General features: G+C 41.7%; 1 protein-coding gene across 3 annotated transcripts in view; it reads left to right on the top strand.

Moving 5' to 3' along the window:
* Positions 1 to 4,164: 4,164 nt before the first annotated feature.
* The window catches only part of DHX35 (DEAH-box helicase 35), a gene marked incomplete at its 5' end in the record, with an annotated part of 29,064 nt that continues 22,679 nt past the window's right edge, over positions 4,165 to 10,549 (top strand). For 2 of the 3 annotated variants that reach the window (XR_014616603.1, XM_084217731.1), the window contains 8 exons: positions 4,180 to 4,219; positions 5,602 to 5,735; positions 6,118 to 6,210; positions 6,369 to 6,446; positions 8,027 to 8,131; positions 8,984 to 9,045; positions 9,691 to 9,760; positions 10,357 to 10,416. Coding sequence is in view for 2 of the 3 variants with exons in the window: in XM_084217731.1 (XP_084073857.1) it covers positions 4,180 to 4,219; positions 5,602 to 5,735; positions 6,118 to 6,210; positions 6,369 to 6,446; positions 8,027 to 8,131; positions 8,984 to 9,045; positions 9,691 to 9,760; positions 10,357 to 10,416 (642 nt within the window). Of the gene's footprint in view, positions 4,220 to 5,601; positions 5,736 to 6,117; positions 6,211 to 6,368; positions 6,447 to 8,026; positions 8,132 to 8,983; positions 9,046 to 9,690; positions 9,761 to 10,356; positions 10,417 to 10,549 lie in introns of all 3 variants that reach the window. The other variant, XM_084217730.1, reaches the window with a different exon arrangement.

Here is a 10,549-nt window from a genome sequence, read left to right as displayed (position 1 = left end):
ACTGCATGTCCATGCAGAGCAAGCAGCAGAATCTCAGGAACCACGTCCGTCCATCCCTGCCCAGCACTGTCCTGCAGTGTGTTTGTGAGGGCAGCTGGGAAAGAAACTTCAGACTGAGAGAAAATGAAACTGGGATTGTGGCTTTGTTTGAAGAATACTATAAAGCCATTATTGACTTCTACTATTCTGTTAAATTTTCATTTCTCAACCTGTTCATGCATGTTTTAAGCTGATGGGTTGGCAGTGTCATAGCTCAGTAGCTCAACACTTTTTTTTTTTTTTTAATTGAGAAATCTAGGTATTGAAATTCATATTGCTTGAAAGTCTGTTCCAAGATAAAAGCAGGCTCTGAAATCAGTCTTGGCCCTGTACAAGCTCTCCACCAACTGGTTCATGACACAAACCAGGAGTAACCCTAATCTAGAAACCAGTAGGTCAGTACCACACTACTACTCTTCAAATGTTACATTTTCTTCATACAAAGCTATGCTTGCAGGCAGAAGGAGCTAATGTCAGCAAACAAGGCTTTAGTGTGACTGAATTTCAAATGGCCCTTACATTAGACTGGTTGGATTGCTGGACATCATGCAATAAATGTGTGCAAGTGATAATATACTAAAGGACCCACTATGTTTGTAGGAGAGCCAAATGAGACCAATTCCTTGGCATTACCAGACAGACTTTTTGTTATCTTTGTGGCTGCTGCTGCTGTCTGGTCTTGTGGGAAAAGCTGAGTAGATCTGAAATCTGTGAAGCTGCTGCCTCTTCACAGAAGTCCTAATTTCACCAGAAATGCAATGACACAGAAGTCAGTGACAGAACTATTTTTAAGGTCTCTTGGAAGCTCAAATTTTTATTATTATTTTTTAATCCATTCATTTCTGGAGGGAAAAAAATCACCCTCAAATGAATAAGCTATCCTCCCAAACAGCTGCACATTGGGGCACTGAAGTTCCAGCATCCTTCCAATGCAGATACTCATTAGGCACAACAAAGGTTTATCATTTCTCAATTGTTCTTGTGGCTCTTCTACTGCCAGATACTCAGATATGTGCTTCTGTGAGTGTCTTGTGGGTTCTGGGCTTCCGAGGGGAAGGTTAAAACCTGGCAGAGGAATTTTAGCTAAACAGCAGCAAGGTGACATTAAACTGGACAGATGTATCTTACAGAAATGTACATCGCAAAAATATACTGATTAATATGCAACTAATCTGGGCCCTGTTTTTTCTGCACTGACAATCATGGAAATGTAATCACTCTGGCTCTCCTAATCTGTAAATATTCAATAGTTTATAGCTTTGTACTATTAACTTCCATCCAGATGTAAAGTTTGAAACATGTATTTTTATTCTTAGCTATATTTTCCATAAAGGCAAACCCCATACAATGTTGGACTCTATGCAAAATACTGTTTGTGCAGTCTTATTTTCATAATAATTATCTGTATATATTTTCTCAAGCATAACTTCACCACTTTGTTATTCATCTCATTACTTTAATAGGCAGCTCTTTCCATGTGGGATTTTTTCTCAACGATTACTAATATATTGATGATACAAAATACTGTGAGTTGTGTTTATTTTTGATAGTGTGGACTTAATATCAAAAGTATGCTTAATATCAAAACATATGCTTAGAACTTTAAAGAACATCACAATTATAACTTAATAACCTCTTTTCCATGTGGTTACTCAGCATAACAAGTGACCAGGGAGGTAGAGTGTTGTGAGGTGCAGTTTGTGCTAATCACCATAACTGCACTGCTAGCGTGGGAAGTTATAAGAATACAAGATGTGATTAGATTTTTACTTTCCCATAAGCATGAATTTATGACAGTATTACTAAACTTACTAGAAACAGTTTGGGCTATTTTTTGTATTTCCTTTAGCTTCTACTTAATTAACTCAAAGCCTACATTAAGTTTGATTCAATAGTAACTTCCATGGACTTTCATGGGTGTGTTTGTGGTTTAAACGGGCTGTAAGCAGCCTGTGGTGGGGCACAGCTGTATCTTTTCACTATTAGTGTGATAATTTTCTTTCTTGTCCTTCAGCTGCCTGGTGTAAAGTGCAGCAGCTGTGGTGGGGGTAGTGTGAAGGCATCCTTCACTGCAGAAGGAATCAGCTCTAATTAATTAATGAGCAGGGACTTCTGGGCAGTGATCTTTAACCTTGTTAAATCCTAGGTGCTCCCCCAGGTGAGCAGAGAAGGGGTTGGGTTGGAGAAGACCTCAAAGCCAATTTGATCCCAACCCCTGCTGTGAAATACAAAGCTGTGTTTGGTGTCAGGTACAGACAGGCAATGTGTGTGTTTGTGATTGTGATACGTGTGGACAGCGACCACGGGACAGCTGCAAATTCTAATCATAACTGAGGAAAGTAAAGCATGGAAGAAGGCCTTTGAACCTATCCTTTGTTTGCAATTAACCTGGATTGATTTAGGAGCATTTAAGGGTGTTGCTTTTTGCTTGTAGTCAGGCCTTAAAGAGTACTGCAAAAATAACCTTTTGAAGTATAATTTTAGAGTATTGCTTGTATCCTTGAAACTATAGCTTTGGAATATATATAAAGGAAATATGCTTATCTCATGTCTTAACAAAACTGAGAAAAACAGCTTGAGAAAGGAAGATGGATATCATCTCAAGGATTTATAATTTCGACCAAGGGAAGCCGGACATCACTGTTGTGAGATTTACAGTCATTGTAATAAAAAGGGGGACCCACATCTGGGGAGTTGGTCTTCACCAGATGGGATTCGTCTTTATTCTTGCTGAAACTGGACCAACATCTCAGAAACTACCACCACCATCTGGGGATCCTCCTTTTTGGGACCCATCCTGAGAAAAACTAAATCACAATAGTGTATAGAATTGTGATGTAAAAATTAGAAATAGAAACTGCTGATGAGTAAAAAAATTGGAATAGAAACTGCTGAGAAAGCTTATGAGTACCCCTATATATACCCGTAAGCCCCAAATATCGGCGTGCAATTGGAGGGAAAACTGCCTCCACTGTACCCAGCAGTGTTTTGCTCATACTTTACCATATTAATTAATAAATTGATTGCTGCTTCAATATTGGCCTAGTCAAGCTTCTCATTTATAACACAGTCGTGAGCAGGGACACATTTCGCTATCCCAGGCTGTTCCAGGACCTGAAAGCCGATCTCATCCCAACCCCTGCCATGGCAGGGACACATTTCACTATACCAGGCTGTTCCAAGCCCCAGTGTCCAACCTGCTCTGGAACACTGCCAGGGATCCAGGGGCAGCCACAGCTGCTGAGTGCCAGGGTCTCACCTGATGCCAGTTTGTACCTTATTCCCTCATAGTCCACTGCCAACTCTGCCACCTGCAAGGCAGTTTGCCAAACTAGCTGTTATTAAGTGATAACAGTAACTTGGCTGCAGGTCCTTGCCTTGTGAGGGAAGAAAGGCAGAGGGAATGTGAAAAACGCCAGTGGCTTGTTTTTAGAATTTTAAAAGGTTAATAGTAATAAAATTATAAAAATAGTAATGCACTTAGAGTAATAATAATTTGGACAATTTGAATTAGGACAGTATGAGACAATAGAAACAAAGAGTTATGGACAGTCTGGGTACCTCTTTCTGGGCAAAATAAGCCCGAAAAAGGACCCACATTAACAGAGGATTAACCCTTAAAAGCAACAGCCTGTTGCATATTCATACACCTCATCCATGATGCATCAATTCCATTCACACACAGGATTCTGTCTGGGCAGTGTCAGCTTCTGCCTCTGAATCCTGATGGCATCTTCAGGGCTGAGCGAGGCAGGAAGAAGTTCATATCTCCTGATGGGGCAATAAATTCTCTTTCTCTGAAAGATGTAGGTGTCCTGTCGCTGCTATCTCGGTGTGAGTTCTTTCTTTAGGAAAAAAAAGTATCCTGCATAGCATAGTTTCTACGTTAAATTTTGTTATAACCTAAAACTATATTTACCACACTACTTAAGAGAATCAATACAGCATTACTTTCTAACACAACACAGATAATATCCAGTTTAATATTTGCGAAAAGCCGATATAAAATAGGCATTTTTCACGGGACGAAGGGCAGATCTGCCCCGGACCGAACCCAGGGAGGGGGCGCGGTCTCCATGGCAACGCGGGCCGCGTCACGTGGGCGCCGCGCGCCTCTTCCGGCCGCCCTCTCACCCCAAGATGGCGGCGCCCGTGGGGCCGGTGAAGTTTTGGAAGCCGGGTGAGGGATGTGGGGGGTGCGGGATGCGGGGGTGCGGCGCACGGAGCACCGCCGCGGGTTGCCCGCGGTGAGGGGTGCGGGGAATGGAGCCCTGCTGGCCGTGGTGAGGGGTGTGGGGGACAGAGCTCCGAGCTGGCTGGCCGTGGTGAGGGGTGCGGCGCTGCCCCCCTCGGCTCTCTGGGGTCGCTGGCGCATTTACAGCGAAGGGTAACAAGGCTCGGAAAGGATTCGAGAACGTGTCTTGTGGAGAGCGGCGGGGGGAGCTGGCTTTGCTGAGTCTCCAGAAGAGGAGGCTTAGGGGTGACCTCATCGCTCCCTACAACTCTCTGACAGGAGGCTGTGCTGAGCCGGTCCCTTCTGCGGTGTCTGCCGTCAGAGAACCGAGGAAATAGCCTTAAACTGAGACACGGCATTAGCTATTACAATTTTCCTGTTAGCTATTATAATTTTCCCATTAGCTATTATAATTTTTTATTTCACTGTTCAGGTGGTCAGGCATTGCAATAATTTGCCCGGGGAGGTGGTGGAGTCACCGTCCGTGAGGGTTTTTAAGAGGCATCTGAGTTTAGTGCTGGGTGATGTGGCTTAGGGATTACAGTGATGGTGATGGTTGGGCTGGATGATGCTGAAGGTCTTTTCCAACCTTGATGATCCAGGAGGGCAGTGGGGAAATGGCTGTCCCCTCCCTGCCAAAGCCCCGGGGGTGTTTGTGGCTCAGGCTGGGTGCTGCCTAGTGTGGGGTGGGTGGTTTGTGGGGTGGGTGTGCTGCCCTTTGCCGGGGTCTCCAGGGGATGTGAAGTGTGCAGGGGAATCCCAAGGAATTCTGAGATCCTGGCCAGGGGTGGGAATAACCGTGGTTAATACCAGGGAGAGCAGCTCTGTGGAGAAGCACCTTGGAAATAATGTTGATGTTGATTTGTGGCAGAACTGCTTGGCAGCTCTGAAAAAGACTAACCTTTTAACAGTGGGAGAAGTGCAAGCAAGGAAATCCTACAGAACAGGGGATTCCTCCTCTTTGCTCTCAGACTTTCCTGGTTGAATCTGCAGCTGGAGATGACCCATTCTGTTACTGAGATGAGTTTTTGCCTCTAGTTCCCTTGCGTGATTCCACAGTTTCAGTTGTCAGTAGCTTTGTGATAATTTGCAGCAGGAATAAATCAAGTGTCAGTTCCTGAGGTAAATTCAGAGCTGAAGTGAGGGGCATATCCCTTGTTTATTGTTAGGTAATTTTTGATTGCTTTCACAGAAAACTTGTTTGGTTTTTTTTTTAATATGCTGCCACCCTTGATTCCTATTTGTATGAAACATGTTTATTTTGGCTGTATTGTGATACCCCAGGCAGAAGTGTGTTGTTCCAGTTAAAATTCATTCCTGTTGTGTAGGCTCAGAAGGTCCTGGTGTCAGTGTCTCGGAGGAGAGGCAGAGCCCTGCTGAGAGCAGCGCTGTCACTGTCATCTACAACCCTTATGCTTCCCTCTCCATTGAACAGCAAAGGCAAAAGCTGCCTGTTTTTAAGGTACAGGAGTTCTTTTTGATTATTAAATGTGTTGTATGATGTCTGGTTCTTGTGTTTTTTTGTTGGTTTTTTTTTTAAGAGCAGTATAAAATCACATTGCAACATAAATAATAATTTTATGGCTTTGCTCTCTGTTTGTTGGAATTTATTGTCCTGTTTGGCAACTGTAAGTGACAGTTCTAAGGGCTTTGTTGATGGATTTTATTTACTATATGCTGTACATGTCATTTATAGATTTTAAAGGACTCTTTAGCTTTTGGCAGTGAACTCCATGTAACAAGAAGTTACTGTGACCGCCAGATATGTAAATATTGTAATTTTAATTGTTTTCTTATTTTTGTACAATCTGCTTTTTATGTTTAAATGTCATCTTATCTTTCAGCTAAGAAATCACATACTTTACCTAGTGGAGAACTACCAGACCCTGGTGATTATTGGGGAAACAGGATGTGGGAAATCAACACAGATTCCACAAGTAAGTGTCTGTTTGGGTTGGTGAGATCAGGTACTCCCCCAGGGGATTTTCCATGGAATATTGAGCAGAACCAAGTAAAAACACAAAGTGTGAGGAGCTAACACCTTGGTGCAACCACAGCATGACAGTGTCTCTCTTATCCCCACTGTTGTTTGCAGTACCTGGCAGAAGCTGGCTGGACAGCTGAAGGAAGAGTTGTTGGGGTGACACAGCCTCGTCGGGTTGCTGCAGTTTCAGTGAGTGTCCCCGTCTTCCCAGTCTGTTGGCATTAGAACCTCCAGTGTATCAGCAGGCTTTGCTGAATAGCAGGAATCTGCACAAGCTCCTGAAGGAGAAGATGTTTCTGCTTCTCTTTCTCAAAGAGCTGCTGGTGTTACACACTGAATTCTACCTGATTTGTGCGTCTGGCCAAACATTCCAGCATTCCAGAACTGCAGATGTAGAAGCTTTGAAATAAAACTGACTGATGTCAGCAGAACTGTGTGCAGAACTTAGGCTGAGCTGTGATTGACTCAAGACTAGAACTGTGCTTGTGTGACCCTCAACTTCTTTCACAAGGTGAAACAGTGATGTAAATCTGTGTATAGTTATGCAGCCAGTGGAAGAAACAAGAGGTTGTGTGCCTCTTTCTAGCAATTCATAACCAGGTTTTTAATATTTTTTTTGTGTTTGTTTCTTGTTGTTTTTATGAGGTGTGGGGGTTTTGTTTCTCCTTGTAAAAATCAGACAGAAGGAGAAACAGTTTTATTGTGAGAGATGTTTGCATAATTTGTCTTGGAGAGCATAACATCATCTGGATGTGCTATGAGGGGGAAAAGTAGTGCTGAGGGCAGTGACTTCTTCTGTCTGGTAGCAGCATGCACAGAAAGCATCCACTGCTCCTTTGTCTTCACAACTGCTGCCAGCCTCTGATTTGGGTGAAGTTTCTGCTGCAGCATTCTTTTTTTACAGAGAGCTGAGGTGCCATTTTATGACCCTCATTTTGCCTGTTCTCTGTAATATAATAAGTGGTATGTACAACACACCAGTATTTACCTCAGTAGGTAGTGTAGAATCCAGTATTCCTTGACCAGATCCAGCCCTGGTTAAGGGGACAGTCTCTAGCAGTGCTCTGCATCTTGTGCTTTGGGCAGTCTGCCTGCAGTGTCCTCCCTTTTCTCCTTCACAGGGCATCCAGCTGACAGAGCACAAGTTTTACAGGAGATGTTGTGAGTGCTGCAATGATTTCTCACAGCAAACTCTCTTCTCTTTTCTCTTTCATGTCTCAATGCGTCATTTTTAAGCCTAAAATAGAAAGATTATTCCATTCAGGCTTAGTACATGGACCCAGCAGGGTTTTTCTTTGAGACTGTTATTGCAGACTGCCTGGACTGTGGCTGTTACTGGAGATGAGAAATATAACTGATGATTTATTGCTTTGTCCTGAGCTGAAAATGATATTTTATTTTAATAGGTGACTTATCTGCTCTCCCATCTACAGCATGTGGGTTGTTAGAAATAAAGAAATGTAGCTGCAAAGCTATAAAGCATAGTTTAGAAATTCCTGCACTTCTGCTTGCATTACCCAGACTGACAATTATCCTGCATTCTTGGGCTGAAATTGATGGGGTGATAGGATTCCAACTGAAATAATGAATTCACTGCCTGTAGGTATGGGCTAGAGTGTCACTCACATGACTGACACTAACTTGTGGTTGGAATTCTACAGGCACTAATTCTTGTATTTTGGAGTTTTATAGATGTCTTTGTAGTTTGTGATGACACAAGGCTGAAGGGTGCTGAGCTGTTTGTTGCTCATGAGGACCTCTTTTCTCAGGTTGCAGGCCGAGTTGCTGATGAGAGAGGTGCAGTGCTGGGACACGAGGTTGGATATTGCATCCGCTTTGATGACTGCACAGACCCACAGGCTACAAGAATTAAGGTGAAACACCAACAGTGTGTGGTTACTCTGAAGGGATTAGTTGGAACTCTTCAAGTTCTTTGGCAAAATTAATGAGAACCTTGTGATGCCCACTCAAGAGAATAGGTAACATTTCAGTTTCCCAGGTGGGTACCACAAAATTGTGCTTGAAATGGCTGTGGCAATCCAAACCTTAATAAAATGAGTACCTGTTCTATTCTGATAGTCTGACAAGCACCATTTTAAATCTAGAGGACAATTTCAAGGTATGGCCAGCTGTTGGTACAGCACTGGTGTGACCTGTGTGTCGCTCAAAGTCATAGGAAAAGGCTGTAGTGAATCACAGATTAAAAGTATCCTCCTCCAAGAATAGATTTTGATTAAAAGCACAGATAAAACCCAAGATGAGTGGGCTGAGAGATAATTTGGTGGATTAAATGGCAATTTTGCAGCTGTTTTTCAGTGCTGTGAGCAATGTTAGTGTTGCTTGTGTTCAGCAGCAGAGGATTTGCTTTAGTTGTGCTGCAATAGCAGTGATGATGAATGAGACAATTTGCTTTGTGATTTTTTTTTTTTAGAGGCTGGTGTTCCTTTTACAGTGAAAGAAATGGAGATATTTGTTCATTAAATAGAACTGAATTTAATTTATTTAAACATGATTACTTGTTTAGAGTTGGAAATTTGGAGGGTTTTACCATCAATTCTTACTTAGTTCAAGAGCACAGTTGCAATCACAGTCTAATTTGATAGATCATTAGAAAGAGGCCAAGAAACTTTCAGGCAAAAGCCTACAAAAGCATCTATAAAAATCACAGTTAGTGGAGACTATATGACAAGAATTTTTTTACTTTTTTTTTTTCCATTTACTTCTAGTTTCTAACTGATGGTATGCTGGTGAGGGAAATGATGGCTGATCCTTTATTAACAAGATACAGGTAAGAAAACATGGGATGAGTGCTTTCTGAAGTGTAATTTGGTAAAAACCTGCTTTTTTCAATCTATTATGATAGCAGCTTTTGTCAATTATTAGTGGTTATTCAAAATTAAATACCAAAAAAGTGAAAATTATTGTAGAAATTCTTAATGTTGTAAAAGTGACATTGTTTTTAGCAGCATCATATTGTTAATTCATCATTGCAACACCAAAACCAACAGGATTTGATCCTGTAGTTTTGAGATGAAAGCTAAAGAAGCCTTATGGAGTCTGAATTGTTTCATTTCATAATTTTAGATTATTTTTTCTTCCTTATACTAATGTAAAAAATCAACAACAAACAGGCTTTTCTGATATCCAGAAAACCTATACAGTACAGTAAAACATAGACTTTTTTCTTTCTACTCCTTTCCAAAAACTAACCTGAATAGAGAACAGTGTGTATGTCCCATGTGATGTCAGGTACATTTTTCTCCCTGCTTCACTGCTGCAAGTTCTTTTAACTTCCCCAGTTCTGTAAATGGCTATGAACAGTAATAGTCCAGCAGCAGATTTCAAATAATGGTGTTTCTAGAAGACAGGGAGATACTGATTCTAGTGTCAGTCAAGTACTTTTTGAAACCTTACCTTTCTGCTTTTTTCACAGTGTCCTTATGCTGGATGAAGCTCATGAAAGGACTCTTTATACAGACATTGCCATTGGCTTACTAAAAAAGGTACTTCTTTTTTAATTCACTGTAATTTTTTAATTTGGTGATTTTAATACACTTCTCTGTAACTCTTTTAATTTCCATCCTTTTCATTCAACCTCTGATCCTGATGGCTGGTAATTGAGGGAGTGTGATTGCAGCTTCCTCATTTAGAGAGTGTGATTGCTGCTTCCTCATTTATCCTGCAGCCTATTGTACATACCCAGCTATTTACTTTAGTCATCTGACATTGAGGATCCTCTGTTTATTTCCCCGGTGCTGAAATGTCTCCTTAGCTGATGGTTCCAAAAATACACTGTTGATTCTGCTTCTGCTCATCATGTGAAGTGATCTGATTGGGGCTTGTTGCTGACTTTCAGCCTACTAAAGATCTGACTCCCAACAGAAATCAGGAGTAAATTAAAATAACTGACTGAATGCCCTTAAAATAAATACATTAAATCCAAACAGTCACTGGGTTCTTAGACCTGTGGGTCGATATGGCTGCTTCATTCATCACCTGTCTTGTAGTTTTACAGAGAGGATTTTGGTAATCTGGATTCTCTAAGTCTTATATTTCAGAAAGCAGCTTTAACTCTGGGTGTTGTTGGTCTCTCTCCCAGGTTCAGAAGAAGCGTGGGGATCTTCGCCTGATTGTAGCTTCAGCCACCTTGGATGCAGAGGTACAGCTCAGGGATTTGGGTTGAAATGAGGTGACATTAGGACATTAGCTCCTCTGCTATTCATGTACAGCTTATCCTCTGTGCTGCTTGAGTGGTTGCAGGGAAAAATCTGCTGTAGTTCAGTTGCTCTGTT

Source organism: Fringilla coelebs (assembly GCF_963513975.1).
Source record: "Fringilla coelebs genome assembly, chromosome: 18".
In the NCBI taxonomy this organism is placed as follows: Eukaryota; Metazoa; Chordata; class Aves; order Passeriformes; family Fringillidae; genus Fringilla; species Fringilla coelebs.
The sequence above is the reverse complement of the archived record's forward strand: the minus strand, read 5'-3'. Positions and strand labels throughout refer to the sequence as shown.